At 40.5% G+C, this 18,608-nt stretch overlaps 1 protein-coding gene across 7 annotated transcripts in view; it reads left to right on the top strand.

Moving 5' to 3' along the window:
- The window catches only part of LOC307178866 (uncharacterized protein), a 342,766-nt gene that overhangs the window by 263,668 nt on the left and 60,490 nt on the right, over positions 1 to 18,608 (top strand). For 4 of the 7 annotated variants that reach the window (XR_013825297.1, XR_013825298.1, XR_013825299.1 and 1 more), the window contains exon 1: positions 16,319 to 16,449. Coding sequence is in view for 3 of the 7 variants with exons in the window: in XM_079907496.1 (XP_079763622.1) it covers positions 3,694 to 3,708; positions 16,323 to 16,449 (142 nt within the window). In the remaining 4 variants the exon portion in view is untranslated. Of the gene's footprint in view, positions 1 to 3,618; positions 3,709 to 16,318; positions 16,450 to 18,608 lie in introns of those variants that run through there. The other 3 variants (XM_079907496.1, XM_079907495.1, XM_079907497.1) reach the window with 1 other exon arrangement.

Genomic DNA, 18,608 nt, shown 5'->3' with positions numbered 1-18,608 from the left:
CAACCACTGCGCCACCAGGGAAGCCGTCTGTTTTTTTTTTTTTTTTTTTTTTTTTTTGCGGTACGCGGGCCTCTTACTGCTGTGGCCTCTCCCGTTGCGGAGCACAGGCTCCGGACGCGCAGGCCCAGTGGCCATGGCTCACGGGCCCAGCCGCTCCACGGCATGTGGGATCTTCCCAGACTGGGGCACAAACCCGCGTCCCCTGCATCGGCAGGCTGACTCTCAACCACTGCGCCACCAGGGAAGCCCCGTCTGTTTTTTTTTTAATAAACTTATTCATTTTATTTATTTATTTTTGGCTGCACTGGGTCTCTGTTGCTGCACACGGGCTTTCTCTAATTGCAGCAAGCAGGGGCTACCCTTCATTGTGGTGCGTGGGCTTCTCATTGCGGTGGCCTCTCCTGTTGCAGATCACGGGCTCTAGGCACGCAGACTTCGGTAATTGTGGCACGCAGGCTCAGTAGTTGTGGTGCACGGGCCCAGTTGCTCCGCGGCATATGGGATCTTCCTGGACCAGGGCTAGAACCTGTGTCCCCTGCATTGGCAGGCGGACTCCCAGACACTGCGCCACCAGGGAAGCCCAAAGGGCCAGTTTCTTGATTTTCATACTGAATGCCCAATATCCTTTGGGTGGCAGCTTGTGTACATTCCTGTTTGGATCCCTTTGCCGAGAAGTCCCTGTGCCTTTTAGTCTCCTTTAGTCAGTCATGCATGGAGAAGAGGTAGAAAAATGGGGAAAGCGGAGGGGAGCCTGTAGGGACCGCAGGAGGGATATGGCAGCAAGCGGGGGCATCAAGATGAGCCTAGCGAACGGTGTGTGCACCTGTCCCAAGGGTAGTTACGGGATCGAGGGCTGTGTGGATCTGTTGGAAAGGAATGTCTCAGTTCAGCCTGGAGAACCTGGCAGTGGGTTTGTTGGAGAACCTGCATGGAATGGTTTGAGGTGCCCTAGTGTCTTAGCTCAGGTTCCTGGGACGTCAGTGTTGAGGCTGGCATTTCCCTGCATGGGTTTGGTTTGATAACTCATGATCACACGTGAGCAGCAGTGAAGAAAGTGGAATTTGGCTGAGAGAAATGTCTTCCTCCACTGTTAGAACTATGGCCTGAGCAGAGCCCACAGGGAGCTCTGGGTGCAGGAGGATGGGTGCCTTGGTCTTAAGGGGCTGGATCTAGAGGGTGCCCCCCAGCATCCACTCCACACACTGACTTTTGTTGGCTCTTTTAGGAGGACAAGCATCATCATGCCACCAATAGAGTAATATAGGGAAAATCTCAGATCATTTTTTGCGTTAACGTTGGTATCTTTGAGTATTTGGTGTTGCAAGTGAAGAAAGTTTCATGTGCATTTGGAAAGATGCAAAGAGAATCTGGAGTGTTGCCTTGGAAGATGTTGGGGTCTCACTGGGGCATGTGCATCATTGGAAATATCTCTCTTTTTAGTAGTTTTTTGGAGATTCCAGTGTTTTGCCTGGGTCACTGTAAATGAAAATACGGTGCCTTGTGTCTAGTGGGTCCTTGGGTGTCCTCTTATGTATTATCCCTCATGCATGAGTTATTAGGGCTTGAAATGTTTTCTGTCATTGTGTAACAGGATGAGGGGATCATTTTGGGCTCTATGGACACTGTGTTGGACCCCATGAGAGTTTGTAAGTTTGTTTGAGTCCAGACTGGAAATTATGAGTAGTAAGCTTAAGACTGCAGAATGTTTTTAGTAGAGAGGTCCTGCTAGGTATGGGTCTATGAGCCCAACTTGAGAAGAGTCATGAAGTCTCGTGTTGTTGGGAAAGATTATTGCAAGAGTCAGAGGACAGCAACACTGCAGTGATCTGCAGTCCGGGGGCTCATCCTTGGGAAGATGCAGCTGCAACTTTCTTGCTGCCAGGCCAGTGCTGGGTACTCTATTATCCACTCCTGTCCCTCCCAAAATATGCACAGAGGCACAATACAGAGAACAGGGAACCTTTGTGTGCTGTTGGTGGGTGGGTAAATGGTACCGCTAAATTGGAAAACAATATGGAGGTTCCTCAATAAATTAAACATAGAACAGGCACACAATCTATCAAACTGTCTTCTGGCAGATATCCAAAGGAAAGGAAATCAGTGTTTTCAGGGACACATCTGCAGTCTCATGAGTATTATGGTATTTGCAGTAGCCAAGGAACAGAAACAACCAAAATGTCTGTTGACAGAAGAATGGGTAACAAAATCGTGGTATCAAAACATATACTGTATATTGTATAGTATGTATATAATATGTATAATGAAATGTTATTCACTCTATATAAATATGAAAAATCAAGAATCCTGCATTTATGACAAAATGAATGAACCTAGAGAACATTATGCTAAGTGAAATAAGCCTGACAAAGGACAGATATTGTACATGGAAACTAGAATTATCAAACTCGTAGAGCCATAGAGTAGAAAGGCTGTTACCAGGAGCTGGGTGGTAGGGAAAATGGGGCGATGTCTGTCAAAGTATACAGATTTTCAGTTGTAAAATGAATAAGTTCTGGGGATGGGATGTACTGCATGCTGCCTACACTGTTTCTATATACTTGAAATTTGCTCACAGAGAAACAATTAAGTGTCCTCACAACAAACACACAAAATGGTAATTGTTAGTTGATGGAAGTGTGACTTGCTTGATGGTGATAATTATTCACAGTATACACATCTGTCAGAGGATCACTTTGTATACCTTACATTTATACCATTTTAATTCGTCAGTTACACCTCAGTAAAGCTGGGAAAGAATAAGAAAGTGGGGGCTGTGCTGGGCCTGCCTCCTGTGAGTGGTGCTCAACCCAGGCTTCCCATCAGATCGATGCGGCTTTATGCATAGACGTGTTTTGTACCCTCTGACCAGGTACCCTCTTCATGTAGTCAGTGTGGGACCAAAGCTCGATAATATTTATGTTGCTCCAGGTACCCTCTGACCAGGTACCCTCTTCATGTAGTCAGTGTGGGACCAAAGCTCGATAATATTTATGTTGCTCCAGGTACCCTCTGACCAGGTACCCTCTTCATGTAGTCAGTGTGGGACCAAAGCTCGATAATATTTATGTTGCTCCAGGTACCCTCTGACCAGGTACCCTCTTCATGTAGTCAGTGTGGGACCAAAGCTCCATAATATTTATGTTGCTCCAGGTACCCTCTGACCAGGTACCCTCTTCATGTAGTCAGTGTGGGACCAAAGCTCGATAATATTTATGTTGCCCCAGGTGATTCCAATCTGGATGCGTCACTGAGCATCAGGACTCTGGGTCCCCCCGTTCCTGAGGGCTGAGATCTGGGCTGAGGGTGAGGGCTCTGCTCTGCGTGGGGATGGATCAGGGCTGGTCTGTGACCTGCAGGGGATCGTCGGGTCCCGCTGAGGTGCCCGCTGCTGCTGGGTACGTGAGGGCCTCACCAGGAGGGGAGCCTGATCTGAAGAAAGGGTGGGAAAACTCACCTGTTAGACTCTGTGGGAGTTACTGTCCTGAGCCCCTCCTGGGACAGTGGGCAGCAGAGGACCGTCTGTTCCACATGCTGAGGGCTTCCCTGTGTGTGTGGTGGTGACTCAGGAAGGGGGTGTGTTGATTGCAAGCATTAAACAGCCTGTTTTCCACTTTCAAGGTCAACCTCTAAAGACTCACATTTCCTGAGGAGGAAGCCCGGAAGAGGAGGGAGAGGAAAGAAAAGGAGTCGGAAATGGCTCTTTCTCAGGTAAAGTCATATTCTCAGTTGTTTCTTCTGTCTGTCCTTCCTGAAATGCCCTTCTTTGGGCTTGCTGATCTTGTCTGACTCTGAAGTATCCTGCCTGACACCTGTACCTCACACTCACCCGGGGCCCTCCCTCAGGGTCTGTCGTCTCCACTTAGATTTCACACCCACGGATTGGAGACGTGGTGTCAGTGCTCTTGGGCAGCAGGGACTGTTGAGGGGCCCCATCCGGATGCACTGTCCACTCTCTGTCAACCAGGGTACAGAAGCTGCACTTGGAAGTCAGGTATTAACGTGCGCAGTACCTGGTAAAATCCGGAAATCAGACCAATTGGAGCAGTTTGTTATGACTTTTTCTAAGGCAGTTCAAGGTAAACATGTGAGTCACTCTCCTTAAATCTTAACGATTGGGAATGGAATGGAAAGTTCAAAAATAGACATCAGTGGCAGAGGGTGTTTTAGTTTATCATCAGGTTTAAACTATGAAATCAACCTAAATCTCTGGCAGTTGGAAATTCTTTAAATTACTTTCATCACCTCCATTCCTCAGAGGTTGTCTTTTCACTCTGGATTGTATCCTTTGACAGACAGAAAGTTTTACTTCTGATACGGGCAAGATTCCAGCTTCGTTCTTTTCCTAGTAGATATCTCTTTTCTCAGCACCATTGTTATTGATACTCTCCTTTCCCCTGTGTGTATCTTGACACCCTTGTGAATACATTTTACATATATGCAAAGGATTATTTCTGAGTATTGTGTTCATTTGGTTTATGTTATCTGCGTTGATACCGGTACCACACCATCTTGATTACTTCTTAATATGTTTTGAAATAAAAAGGGAGGCCTTCACCTTTCTTCTTGTTCAAGAGACTTTTGGCTGTTTGTGGTCTCTAGAACTGCCCTGTGACTTTTAGCATTTTTTTCCCCCTCTATTTCTGCAAAGATTGCTATGGAAATTTTGATAATGGGTCCACTGAATCTGTAGAACACTTTGTGTAGCTTGGATTTTTTAAGAGAATAAGTCTTCCAGCCCATGAGTACAGGTTGTCTTTCTATTTGTATCTTTTTGGATTTCTTTTAGCAATGGTTAGTAGTTTTCAGTGTACAAGTCTTTCACCATGTTGGCTAATTTATTCCTAAATATTTCATCCCTTTTTTTTTTTTTTTTTTTTTTTTTTTGCTCTACGCGGGCCTCTCACTGTTGTGGCCTCTCCCGTTGCGGAGCACAGGCTCCGGATGCGCAGGCGCAGCGGCCATGGCTCACAGGGCCAGCCGCTCCGCGGCATGTGGGATCCTTCCAGACCGGGGCACGAACCCGTGTCCCCTGCATCGGCAGGCGGACTCTCAACCACTGCGCCACCAGGGAAGCCCCTTCATCCCTTTTTAATGCTATAGTAAATAAGATTGTTTTCTTGTTTTCTTCTGACATTGTTCATTGTGTATAGAAATGCAACCGATTTTTGCATTTGGAGTTTGTATACGACAACTTTTCTAACACTCTTGATATAGCAGGTTTCTTACGGAATCTTTATGATTTTTACATATAAAACCTTGTCATCTAGGAAAGAAGGTAAGTTTACTTTTTTAGTTTGGATAACTTAGATTTCTTTTTCTTAACTAATTGCTCTGGCTAGGAGTTTCAGTACATTGTTGAGCAGTGGTGCAGAGAGTGTGCATCCTTCTTTCTGATCTCAGAGGACAAGCTTTCAGTCTGCCCCCATTGAGAATGTTGTTAGCTGTGCTTTTTTCATAAATGGCGTTTATTATGTTGAGAGAATTTACTCTTTCTGGTTTGTTGAGTGTTTTATCTTGAAAGGTTGTTGAATTTTGTCAAATGCTTTTCTCTGCATCAATTGAGATGGTCCTGTGTGTTTTTTTCCTTTACTCTGTTAATGTGGTGTATCACATTAATTGATTTTGTATGTTGACTCCTCTTTGCCTTATATGAATAAAATCCACTTGGTCAACATGTCAGATCTTTTTAATGTGGTATTATTTTGCTAGTATGTTGTTAAGGATTTTGCATCAATATTCATCAGGGGTATTGGTTTCTAGTTTTACTTTCTTGTGTTTTTGTCTGAGATTGGTATCAGAATCATGCTGGCTCCATAGAAAGAATTTGCAAGAGTTCCCTCTTCAACTCTGTAATTTTAGCAGGATTAGTGGTAATTCTTTTGTAAATATTTCATAGAATTTGGTCCTGGGTTTTTCTTGTTTGTTTTTTAAAAATTATTATTTATTGATTTATTTTTGGTTGTGTTGGGTTTTCATTGCTGGGCGTGGGCTTTCTCTAGTTGTGGCGAGTGGGAGCTACTTTGTTGCACAGGCTTCTCTTATTGTGGAGCATGGGCTCTAGGCCCACAGGCTGCAGTAGTTGTGGCACGTGAGCTCAGTAGTTGTGGCTTGCAGGCTCTAGAGTGCAGGCTCAGTAGTTGTGGCTTGCGGGCTCTAGAGCGCAGACTCAGTAGTTGTGGCAAATGGGCTTAGTTGCTCCATGGCATGTGGGATCTTCCCAAACCAGGGTTCGAACCCGTGTCCCCTGCAATGGCAGGTGGATTTTTAACCACTGCGCCACCAGGGAAGCCCTGGGTTTTTCTTTGTTTGAGGTTTTTGATTACTTTTTGAATTTCTCTAGTTATAATTCGGTTCAAATTTTTTATTTTTTTTCTTTTGAATTTTATTTTTTTATACAGCAGGTTCTTATTAGTTATCCATTTTATACATATTAGTGTTTATATGTCAATCCCAATCTCCCAATTCATCACACCACCACCACCTCCCCCGCCACTTTCCTCCCTTGGTGTCCATATGTTTGTTCTCTATATCTGTGTCTCAATTTCTGTCCTGCAAACTAGTTCATCTGTACCATTTTTCTAGGTTCCACGTATATGCGTTAATATACAATATTTTTATCTTTCTGACTTCCTTTACTCTGTATGATAGTCTCTAGATCCATCCACGTCTCTGCAAATGACCCAATTTCGTTCCTTTTTATGGCTGAGTAATATTCCATTGTATATATGTACCACATCTTTTTTATCCATTCATCTGTCGATGTGCATTTAGGTTGCTTCCATGACCTGGCTATTGTAAATAGTGCTGCAGTGAACATTGGGGTGCGTATGTCTTTTTGAATTGTGGTTTTCTCTGGGTATATGCCCAGTAGTGGGATTGCTGGGTCATACGGTAATTCTACTTTTAGTTTTTTTAAGGAACCTCCATACTGTGCTCCATAGTGGCTGTATCAGTTTACATTCCCACAAACAGTGCAAGAGGGTTCCCTTTTCTCCACACCCTCTCCAGCATTTATTGTTTCTAGATTTTCTAATGATGCCCATTCTAACAGGTGTGAGGTGATACCTCATTGTAGTTTTGATTTGCATTTCTCTAATAATTAGTGATGTTGAGCAGCTTTTCATGTGCTTCTTGGCCATCTGTATGTCTTCTTTGGAGAAATGTCTATTTAGGTCTTCTGCCCATTTTTGGATTGGGTTGTGGGTTTTTTTTTTTTTGCAGTGGCATATTTTATATATTAATAGAGGGGCTTAAATAAGACAGTTGTAGAAGCTGAAAGACAGGAAAGAAAAAAATGAATCTATGTGATATCTCGAAAACACATTTTTTTGTTTTACCATAGGTACCTTTTTTAAAATTTTTTTAAAGGTAACACTAGTGTTTTCTTTTTTTAAAATTGCACACAGGTCTATAAACCTAATAAGTAGGTTTTTTTCTGTGTTTTTTTTTATACAGCAGGTTCTTATTAGTCATCAGTTTTACATACATCAGTGTATACATGTCAGTCCCAATTGCCCAATTCATCACACCACCATCACCATCACCACCACCCCCGCGGCTTTACCCCCTTGGTGTTCATACGTTTGTTCTCTACGTGTGTGTCTCAATTTCTGCCCTGCAAACTGGTTCAGCTGTACCGTTTTTCTAGATTCCACATATATGCTTTAATATACAATATTTGTTTTTCTCTTTCTGACTTACTTCACTCTGTATGACAGTCTCTAGATCCATCCACGACTCTCTACAAATGACGCAATTTCGTTCCTTTTTATGGCTGAATAAAATTCCATAGTATATATGTACCACATCTTCTTTATCCATTCGTCTGTTGATGGGCATTTAGGTTGCTTCCATTACCTGGCTATTGTAAATAGTACTGCAATGAATATTGGGGTGCATGTGTCTCTTTGAATTGTGGTTTTCTCTGGATATATGCCCAGTATTGGGATTGCTGGATTATGTTAATTCTATTTTTAGTTTTTTAAGGGAACCTCCATACTGTTCTCCATAGTGGCTGTATCAGTTTACATTCCCACCAACAGTGCAAGAGGGTTCCCTTTTCTCCATACCCTCTCCAGCATTTGTTGTTTGTAGCTTTTCTGATGAAGTCCATTCTAACTGGTGTGAGATGTTACCTCATTGTAGTTTTGATTTGCATTTCTCTAATCATTAGTGATGTTGAGCAGCTTTTCATGTGCTTCTTGGCCATCTGTATGTCTTCTTTGGAGAAATGTCTATTTAGGTCTTCTGCCCATTTTTGGATTGGGTTGTTTGTTTTTTGAATATTGAGCTGCATGAGCTGTTTATATATCTTGGAGGTTAATCCTTTGTCTGTTGATTCGTTTGCAAATATTTTCTCCCATTCTGAGTGTTGTCTTTTCGTCTTGTTTATGGTTTCCTTTGCTGTGCAAAAGCTTTTAAGTTTCATTAAGTCCCATTTGTTTATTTTTGTTTTTGTTTCCATTATTCTAGGAGGTGGATCAAAAAAGACCTTGCTGTGATTTATGTCAAAGAGTGTTCTTCCTATGTTTTCCTCTAAGAGTTTTATAGTGTCTGGTCTTACATTTAGGTTTCGAATCCATTTTGAGTTTATTTTTGTGTATAGTGTTTGGGAGTGTTCTAATTTCATTCTTTTACATGTAGCTGTCCAGTTTTCCCAGCACCACTTATTGACGAGACTGTCTTTTCTCCATTGTATATCCTTGCCTCCTTTGTCATAGATTAGTTGACCATAGGTGCGTGGGTTTACATTTGGACTTTCTATCTTGTTCCATTGATCTGTATTTCTGTTTTTGTGCCAGTACCATATTGTCTTGATTACTGTAGCTTTGTAGTATAGTGTGAAGTCAGGGAGTCTGATTCCTCCAGCTCTGATTTTTTCTGTCAGTACTGCTTTGGCTGTTCAGGGTCTTTTGTGTCTCCATACAAATTATAAGATGATTTGTTCTAGTTCCGTAAAAAATGCCATTGGTAATTTGATAGGGATTGCATTCAATCTGTAGATTGCTTTGGGTAGTTTAGTCATTTTCACAGTATTGAGTTTTCCAGTCCAAGAACATGGTATATCTCTCCATCTGTTGGCATCATCTTTAATTTCTTTCATCAGTGTCTTATAGTTTTCTGCATACAGGTCTTTTGTCTCCCTAGGTTTATTCCTAGGTATTTTATTCTTTTTGTTGCAATGGTAAATGGGAGTGTTTCCTTAATTTCTCTTTCAGATGTTTCATCATTAGTGTATAGGAATGTAAGAGATTTCTGTGCATTAATTTTGTATCATGCAACTTTACCAAATTCATTGATTAGCTCTAGTAGTTTGCTGGTGGCATCTTTAGGATTCTCTATGTATAGTATCATGTCATCTGCAAACAGTGACAGTTTTACTTCTTCTTTTCCAATTTATATTCCTTTTATTTCTTTTTCTTCTCTAATTGCCGAGGCTAGGAGTTCCAAAACTATGTTGAATAGTAGCGGTGAGAGTGGACATCCTTGTCTTTTTCCTGATCTTAGAGGAAATGCTTTCAGTTTTTCACCATTGAGAATGATGTTTGCTGTGAGTTTGTCATATATGGCCTTTATTATGTTGAGGTAGGTTCCTTCTATGCCCACTTTCTGGAGAGTTTTTATCATAAATGGATGTTGAATTTTGTCAAAAGCTTTTTCTGCATCTATTGAGATGATCATATGGTTCTTTTTCTTTAGTTTGTTAATATGGTGTATCACATTGATTGATTTGCATATATTGAAGAATCCTTGCATCCCTGGGATAAATCCCACTTGATCATGGTGTATGATCCTTTTACTGTGTTGCTGGATTCTGTTTGCTAGTATTTTGTTGAGGATTTTTGCATGTATGTTCATCAGTGATACTGGTCTGTAATATTCTTTTTTCGTAGTATCTTTGTCTGTTTTGGTATCAGGGTGATGGTGGCCTCATAGAATGAGTTTGGGAGTGTTCCTTCCTCTGCAATTTTTTGGAAGAGTTTGAGAAGGATGGGTGTTAGCTCTTCTCTAAATGTTTGATAGAATTCACCTGTGAAGCCATCTGGTCCTGGACTTCTGTTTGTTGGAAGATTTTTAATCACAGTTTCGATTTCATTACTTGTGATTGGTCTGTTGATATTTTCTATTTCTTTCTGGTTCAGTCTTGGAAGGTTATACCTTTCTAAGAATTTGTCCATTTCTTCCAGGTTCTCCATTTTATTGGCATAGAGTTGCTTGTAGTAGTCTCTTAGGATGCTTTGTATTTCTGCGGTGTCTGTTGTAATTTCTCCTTTTTTATTTCTAATTTTATTGATTTGAGTCCTCTCTCTCTTTTTCTTGATGAGTCTGGCTAATGGTTTATCAGTTTTGTTTATCTTCTCAAACAACCAACTTTTAGTTTTATTGACCTTTGCTATTGTTTTCTTTGTTTCTGTTTCTTTTATTTCTGTTCTTTATGATTTCTTTCCTTCTAGTAACTTTGGGTTTTGTTTGTTCTTTCTCTAGTTCCTATAGGTGTAAAGTTAGATTGTTTGAGATGTTTGTTGTTTCCTGAGGTAGGATTTTATTGCTGTAAACTTCGCTCTTAAGCTTCCCTCGTCGTGTTCTCATTGTCATTTGTCTCTAGGTATTTTTTGATTTCCTCTTTGATATCTTCAGTGATCTCTTCGTTATTTAGTAACGTATTGTTTAGCCTCCATGTGTTTGTGTTTTTTTATGTTTTTTTCCCCCATAATTGATTTCTAGTCTCATAGTGTTGTGGTCAGAGAAGATGCTTGATATGATTTCAGTTTTCTTAAATTTATTGAGGCTTGATTTGTGCCCTGAGATGTAATCTATCCTCGATGATGTTCCGTGCACACTTGAGAAAAAAGTGTAATCTGCGGTTTTTGGATGGAATGTCCTATAAATATCAATTAAATCTCTCTTGTCTATTGTGTCATTTAAAGCTTCTGTTTCCTTAATTAATTTTCTGTTTGGATGATCTGTAAGTGAGGTGTTAAAGTCCCCCACTATTACTGTGTTACTGTCAATTTCCTCTTTTATAGCTGTTAGCAGTTGCCTTGTGTATTGAGATGCTCCTGTGTTGGGTGCATATAGATTTATAATAATTGTATCTTCTTCTTGGATTGATCCCTTGATCATTATGTAGTGTCCTTCCTTGTCTCTTGTAACATTCTTTTTTTTAAAGTCTATTTTGTCTGATATGAGTATTGCTACTCCAGGTTTCTTTTGATTTCCATTTGCATGGAATATCTTTTTCCATCCCCTCACTTTTAGTCTGTATGTGTCCCTAGGTCTCAAGTGCATCTCTTGTAGAGAGCATATATGTGGGTCTTGTTTTTGTATCCATTCAGCGAGCCTTTGTCTTTTGGTTGGAGTATTTAATCCATTCACTTTTAAGGTAATTATCGATATGTATGTTCCTTTTACTGTTTTCTTAATTGTTTTGGGTTTGTTTTTGTAGGTCTTTTTCCTTTCTTGTGTTTCCCACTTAGAGAAGTTCCTTTAGCGTTTGTTGTAGAGCTGGTTTGGTGGTGCTGAATTCTTTTAGCTTTTGCTTGTCTGTAAAGCTTTTGATTTCTCCTTCGAATCTGAATGAGTACCTTGCTGGGTAGAGTCATCTTGGTTGTAGGTTTTTCCCTTTCATCACTTCAAATATATTATGCCACTCCCTTCTGGCTTGTAGAGTTTCTGCTGAGAAATCAGCTGTTAACCTTATGGGAGTTCCCTTGTACGTTATTTGTTGTTTTGGCCTTGCTGCTTTCAATAATTTTTCTTTGTCTTTAAGTTTTGCCAATTTGATTACTGTGTGTCTTGGCATGTTTCTCCTTGGGTTTATCCTGTATGGGACTCCCTGCGCTTCCTGGACTTGGGTGGCTATTTCCTTTCCCATGTTAGGGAAGTTTTCGACTATAATCTCTTCAAATATTTTCTCGGGTCTTTTCTCTTTCTCTTCTCCTTCTGGGACCCCTGTAATGCGAATGTTGTTGCGTTTAATGTTGTCCCAGAGGTCTCTTAGGCTGTCTTCATTTCTTTTCATTCTTTTTTTTTTATTCTGTTCCGTAGCAGTGAATTCCGCCATTCTGTCTTGCAGGTCACTTCTCTGTACTTCTGCCTCAGTTATTCTGCTATTGATTCGTTCCAATATATTTTTCATTTCAGTTATAGTATTGTTCATCTCTGTTTGTTTGTTCTTTAATTCCTCTAAGTCTTTGTTAAACATTTCTTGCATGTTCTTGATCTTTGCCTCCATTCTTTTTCCGAGGTCCTGGATCATCTTCACCATCATTATTCTGAATTCTTTTTCTGGAAGGTTGCCTATCTCCACTTCATTTAGTTGTTTTTCTGGGATTTTATCTTGTTCCTTCATCTGGTACATAGCCCTCTGCCTTTTCATCTTGTCTGTGTTTCTGTGAATGTGGTTTTTGTTCCACAGGCTGCAGGATTGTAGTTCTTCTACCTTCTGTTGGCTGCCCTCTGGTGGATGAGACTGTCTAAGAGGCTTGTGGAAGTTTCCTGATGGGAGGGATTGGTGGCGGGTAGAGCTGACTGTTGCTCTGGTGGGCAGAGCTCAGTAGAACTTTAATCCACTTGTCTGCTGCTGGGTTTGGCTGGGTACCCTCCCTGTTGGTTCTTTGGCCTGAGGCGACCCAACACTGGAGCCTATCGGGTTATTTGGTGGGGCTAATGGCGGACTCTGGGAGGCCTCACACCAAGGAGTACTTCCCAGAACTTCTGCTGCCAGTGTCCTTGTCCCCACGGTGAGCACAGCCCCCCACCCCTGCCTCTGCAGGAGACCCTCCAACACTAGCAGGTAGGTCTGGTTCAGTCTCTATGGGGTCACTGCTCCTTCCCCTGGGTTCTGATGCACACACTGCTTTATGTGTGCCCTCCAAGAGTGGAGTCTCTGTTTTACCCCAGTCCTGTCAAAGTTCTGCAGTCAAATCCCACTAGCCTTCAAAGTCTGATTCTCTAGGAACTCCTCCTCCCGTTGCTGGACTCCGAGTTTGGAAAGCCTGACGTGGGGCTCAGAGCCTTCACTCCGGTGGGTGGACGTCTGTGGTGTAAGTGTTCTCCAGTTTGTGAGTCACCCACCCAGCGGTTATGGGATTTGATTTTATTGTGATTGCGCCCCTCCTACCGGCTCATTGAGGCTTCTCCTTTGTCTTTGCACGTGAGGTATCTTTTTTGGTGAGTTCCAGTGTCTTCCTGTTGATGACTGTTCAGCACTTAGTTGTGATTCCAGTGCTCTCGCACGAGGGAGTGAGAGCATGTCCTTCTAGTCTGCCATCTTGAACCAATCTCCAATTTTTTTATTTCATAATGATAAATCAAGTTTAGTAGGTTGTATGTTTCTAAGAATTTACCTGTATCTTTTAGATTCTGTACTTTGTAGGCATTATTGTTCATAGTACTTCCTTATCTTCCTTAAAAAACTTTCTTTGATATCAGTTGCAATCATTTCTCTTTCATATCTGTTCTTAATTATTTGAATCTTTTTTCTTTTTTTCTTAGTGTAGCTAAGGGTCTTCTCATTCAGTTTTTTTCAAAACACCAACTGTTGTTTTGTTCATTTTTATATTTTTCTACTTTCTATTTTATTTATCTCTGGTCTAATCTTTCTTTTTTTTTAATATGTTAGTTTATTAATTTTTGGCTGCATTGGGTCTTCGTTGTTGGGTGTTCGTTGCGGAGTGCAGGCTTCTCCTTGTGGTGGCTTTTCTTGTTGCAGAGCTTGGGCTTTAGGCATGCAGGCTTCAGTAGTTGTGGCATGCAGGCTCAGTAGTTGTGGCACACAGGCTTAGTTGCTCTGCCCAGACTAGGGCTCGAACCTGTGTCCCCTGCATTGGCAGGCGGATTCTTAACCATTGCCCCACCAGGGAAGTCCCTGGTTTCATTTTTCTTATTTACCTCTTTCCTTCTGCTAAACTTGGGTTTAGTTTGTTTTTGTTTTTCTACTTCCTAGAGGTGTAAAAATAAATTTCTGATTTGAGATCTTTTTTTTTTTACTGTAAGCATTTAGCAGTTTTGAATTTCCTTTTAGTACAGCCTTCATTGTGTGTTATAACTTTTGGTAGGTTGTATTTTCCTTTTCATCCATATATTTAAAATTTCCCTTGTGATTTCTTCTTAGACCCATTAGTGGTTTAAGAGTGAGTTGCTTAATTTCCGCATTTGGGGGAATTTTCTTTTTTTTCTTCTGCTGTTTATTTCATTGTTATTTACTTTTATGATATCAGTCTCTTAAAATTGTTAAGATTTGTGTTTTGGCCAAACATGTGGTCTCTCATGGAGAATGCTTTATGTGTGCTTGAGACGCATGTGTTTTCTGCTGTTGGGTCATGTGATCTGTTATGTCTAATAACCAGTAAGGTCTGTAGTTTCCTTATTGATCTTTTTGGTTCCATCCGTAAGTTCAGCTGGGGCATTGAAGTCTCATAGTATTCCTGTGCTGCTGTTTCTCTCTTCCTTTCCTTTAATGTTTGCTTCATTTTTCTGAGATATCTAATGTTAGATGTATATATATTTTTACTTGATACTTCTTTTTGGTAAATTGACCCATTTATCATTATATAATGTATTTTTGTCTCATGTCACTTGTTTTTCTTCAGTTTATTTTGTCTGATATAATGTATTCTCTCCTGCTTTCTTTAGGATGGAATATATTTTTCCATCCTTTCACCTTTCTGTGTCCTTATATTTGTGAACACTAGCAGTTCCAAGTCTCTCACAGTGTGTCCCTTGCCCTCTGTTTTCCCCCGTTACTTACTCTAGTGGTCCCTGCTCAGGCACACTGTACAGTGGTGAAAGGCAGGTGCCCTGGCCAGCCCTCTTCACTCCACTGTAACTCCAGAGGGAATGCATCGAGTGTTTCCTTCTGTTCATGACGTTTCTTGAAATGTTCTTGTTTAATCAGAATTTATTTTTTTCCATACCCTTTTTTTCTTGATTTTTAATTGTCCAGGAAGTTTTTAACTTTACTATTATGATATATTTTTTCATAACCTGTGGCAATAATGTATAATAGTAAATTTTCTAATTTCTAATCAATGTTTTATTGGTGGCAAAAACAAAGAAATTCTTTGGCTTTTGTTAATGCCTAGCTATGTAAATTTAAATGGATAAAATTGTATTTATATTTTTGAGCATGGTTATCTTATTGAGATTTGAGTTCAAGTATTCTATTTTTTCTAATGTTCATACCATTTTTTTTTAGTATGCTACTACAGAATCACGTTGACAAACTAAATTAAGTACAGTGGATACATTTTCATTGTCTGAAAGATGCTGAAATACATGTGAATAAAACGATGATAAAAAATTGTCCAAAAATCTGTCAAGAGATTTTTCTCTCATTTCAGTTATTTTTTATAGATATGTATGTGCATGAGTGCATGGATGTGCAAGTCTGTGGTTTAGAAAAAAGAGATCATGATTTTAAAACTATGTATTATATCTTTTTTCGGTTGAAATTGTCTTCAGTATATTCCATTGCCTGGAATTTTTCTATGCAATCCTGTTAATGGTTTAAGTAGTAGTAAGATTACTAACAATTTATGTGTATGTGCTGTGTGTCCACATCTGTAATGACCTTTCATGCCATTCACCTTGGACTTCTTTCAAGTTTTCTCAGGGAACCCTCTGTCCATGTACTTCTAATGCTTTCTGTATTACTTAACTATTTGATTCTTAAGCTTCAGTTGCTGAGCACAGCCCTCTGAGTTCAAGTGTTTGCTGTAACATTTCTTACCTTCTTGATCTGAGTCAAGTTTCTCAGAGTGTCTGTGACAGTTTTTGTCCTCTGTAAGATGGGGACAGATCTTCCTTTAATGAGCTGTTATGTTGATAACAAGGTCTTGCCTGTAAAAGTACTTACTTAGAGTAACGTTTAGAGTAACATTACTGTAACTTAGAGCAATAGGAAGTGTTCAGACACTTTTAGTCGTTGTTGTTATCATCATCATAGTTGAAGGTTTTGACCTTTCATTAAAAGCACTGCGAACTTTGTCATCTCATCTGTATACTGAATCTCACTCAGTGTGTAGAACGTAATACCTAACCCTTCTGCATAGACGACATGGTGTTGAGTGTTACTTACAGGCGTTTCATAGATTTTTCGACAGTGATGAAAAATCATATTAATTGGAGGACCTCATAGGTCTTATGAAAAAGTGTAAGAAATTAAGATTAGAGATACGTAATTTTTCCAGATACCTCTAAATGGATCTGGTAGAACACATACTTTAATTGAATCAGTCCTTACCCCTTCCTCGTCTTTTCCATTTGTATGAAGATGAGAACTCTTCATGGCCCATTGGTGAAATGTGGTTTCATTTCAGGAACGGTTGACCTTTGAGGATGTGGCCATCGAATTCACTGAGGAGGAGTGGGAATGCCTGGACCCTGCTCAGAGGGCCTTGTACAGGGACGTGATGGTGGAGACCTACAGGAACCTGATCTCCCTGGGTGAGGATAACTTCCCTTCAGAGCTGGGATCTGCCCTTGGGTATCTTTGCATTTTCCCTTGTGTGCCTCTTGGGAGGCCCTGATAATCTTTGAAAGCCCTGTTGACTCCATCATGTGGCATCATGAGTTTAAACTGACCCTTTCTTCAGATGCTCTGCACGTTTCATGTTACGTCAGGGGTTGTCCCAGAGCTTAATTACGTACAAAGCTCAATGGCAAACTTTAAAAAATACCAAATTTCCTATTTTCTGCCTTTTGGCTTTTGACTCAGTTTTTGCAGGAAGAGAGCTTGATGTCTGCATATTACACCGTTCCCTGTGTAGAAGGGAGGCGGTGGATGAATTTGTGAAATACTTTTCCTGACCCATCTGTAATGTCCTCACCCCTCAGCTGAACAAAGAACTGGGATTTTAGGAAAACCACAGCACTTCACATTTCTTTGTCCTGATAAACCAGAATTTCTGTTTCTTTTTTAAAAAGTTTTTGGCCACACCTTCTGGCTTGTGGGATCTCAGTTCCCTGAGTAGGGATTGAACCCGTGCCCTCTGCATTGGAAGCATGGAGTCTTAACCGGTGGGCCACCAGGGAAGTCCCAGAATTTCTTTTTCTGATCTGAATATTATCTCCACATTGGAGCAAGAGAAAGAGCCGTGGACAGTGGGGAGAAATGTGAAAAATAGCCAAGAATACATTGTGTGGGAGTCAAAAGTGCAAACAAAGATGGGTATCTCAGAAGGGCTGTTTCTTTTGTTTAGGGGTGTGTGGGACAGGCGGGTGGATTGGATCTTCTGTGATTGTTACTTAGGAAAAGTGTAAGGACAGTGGACGGAGAGATGCTCCTTTTGATCCCAAATCCTACAAGGGGTGCCTGTGTGAATCTCTCAGGCTCTTAGCTTGGCATCTGTGGGTCGAGTACATGGTCCCACCTCAAGATCCTATAATGTCTGACCCTTACACATTGTATTCTTTTTACTCTTGTACTGCTCTATCTGGTCTGGGAATGTCGACTGTTCCTAATTTTACCTAATTTTGCCTCTTAAATTTCTTTGAAGTATGTTCCTAAGGTCTGAAATTTTACCTGGTTTCCTTGTTGGGATAATCCACCTATGTTTATCTGGCAGCCTCTTGTGGAGTCTCTAGGGAGAGTGTTTACTGGGTAACAGAAAATTTTGATAGAGACACTATTCCTCGTACGTTGTAGTATTTTCTTGCTCTGTACAAAATCACCACTCGAAGCTACTCAGTAGAGTGGTCAGCATGTTCTAGGATATGAGATAGAAAGCATCACAAGAGTCTGACTGATAAGTCTTACCGGGTTTTTTTCTGGCTTTGGGGACTGTCACAAAAGGCTGTCTCAAGGGCACTGTGACCGTGTTATTCATGTGTCTCAATGACCATACATTTTAGCCTCTTTAAATTGGTATAGGAATTTATCCCAGGACAACTTTGTCAAAGCTCACATTCTCACATCTATGAGGCTGTTGGCTAAAGTGTTGTTGATGCCACATTTTTCACTGCCTGTGCCATTGTTCATTCTACCCCAACAGCGAATTTTGAAGCGTCTTAATGAGAGCGTATGAAGTGGAGGGATACCTTCAGTGATGAACGATAATGTGTTTATAACACTGGGACTTTGATTTCGTACATCTCTATGCATTATAAATGATTTTTTATTTTATCATTAGGTTCAAATTTCCATGTTACTCTTGGGGGTTTTGTTTTGTGTTTGCAGCGCGTGGGATGGTTGATTGGGGATGGGTCCCTGTGGTGGAATTTGTTATCAGTCCCTCTTAGAATCTTTATATATTCTTCATACTCATCTATTATCAGATACGTGATTTAGAAATGTTTTCTCTTTTACTGTTGGTTGTCTTTTCACTGTGCTTTAATGCACAGTAGTTTATATTTTTGATATAGTCCAATTTATCTGTATTTTGTAGCCTGTGCTTTTGGTGTTATACCTGATAAATCATTTGTGGGTCCAATGACAAACTTTTTCTGTATGTTTACTTCTAGGAGTTTTATATACTTGGGACTTAGGTTTAGGTCTTTGAACCATTTTGAGTTAATTTTTGTCTGTAGCGTAAGATAATGGTCTAAGTAAATACTTTTGTTAGTAGGTATCCAGTTTTGGCAACACATTTTAAAAAAAAATTTAT

Source organism: Stenella coeruleoalba (assembly GCF_951394435.1).
Source record: "Stenella coeruleoalba genome assembly, chromosome: 20".
In the NCBI taxonomy this organism is placed as follows: Eukaryota; Metazoa; Chordata; class Mammalia; order Artiodactyla; family Delphinidae; genus Stenella; species Stenella coeruleoalba.
The sequence above is the reverse complement of the archived record's forward strand: the minus strand, read 5'-3'. Positions and strand labels throughout refer to the sequence as shown.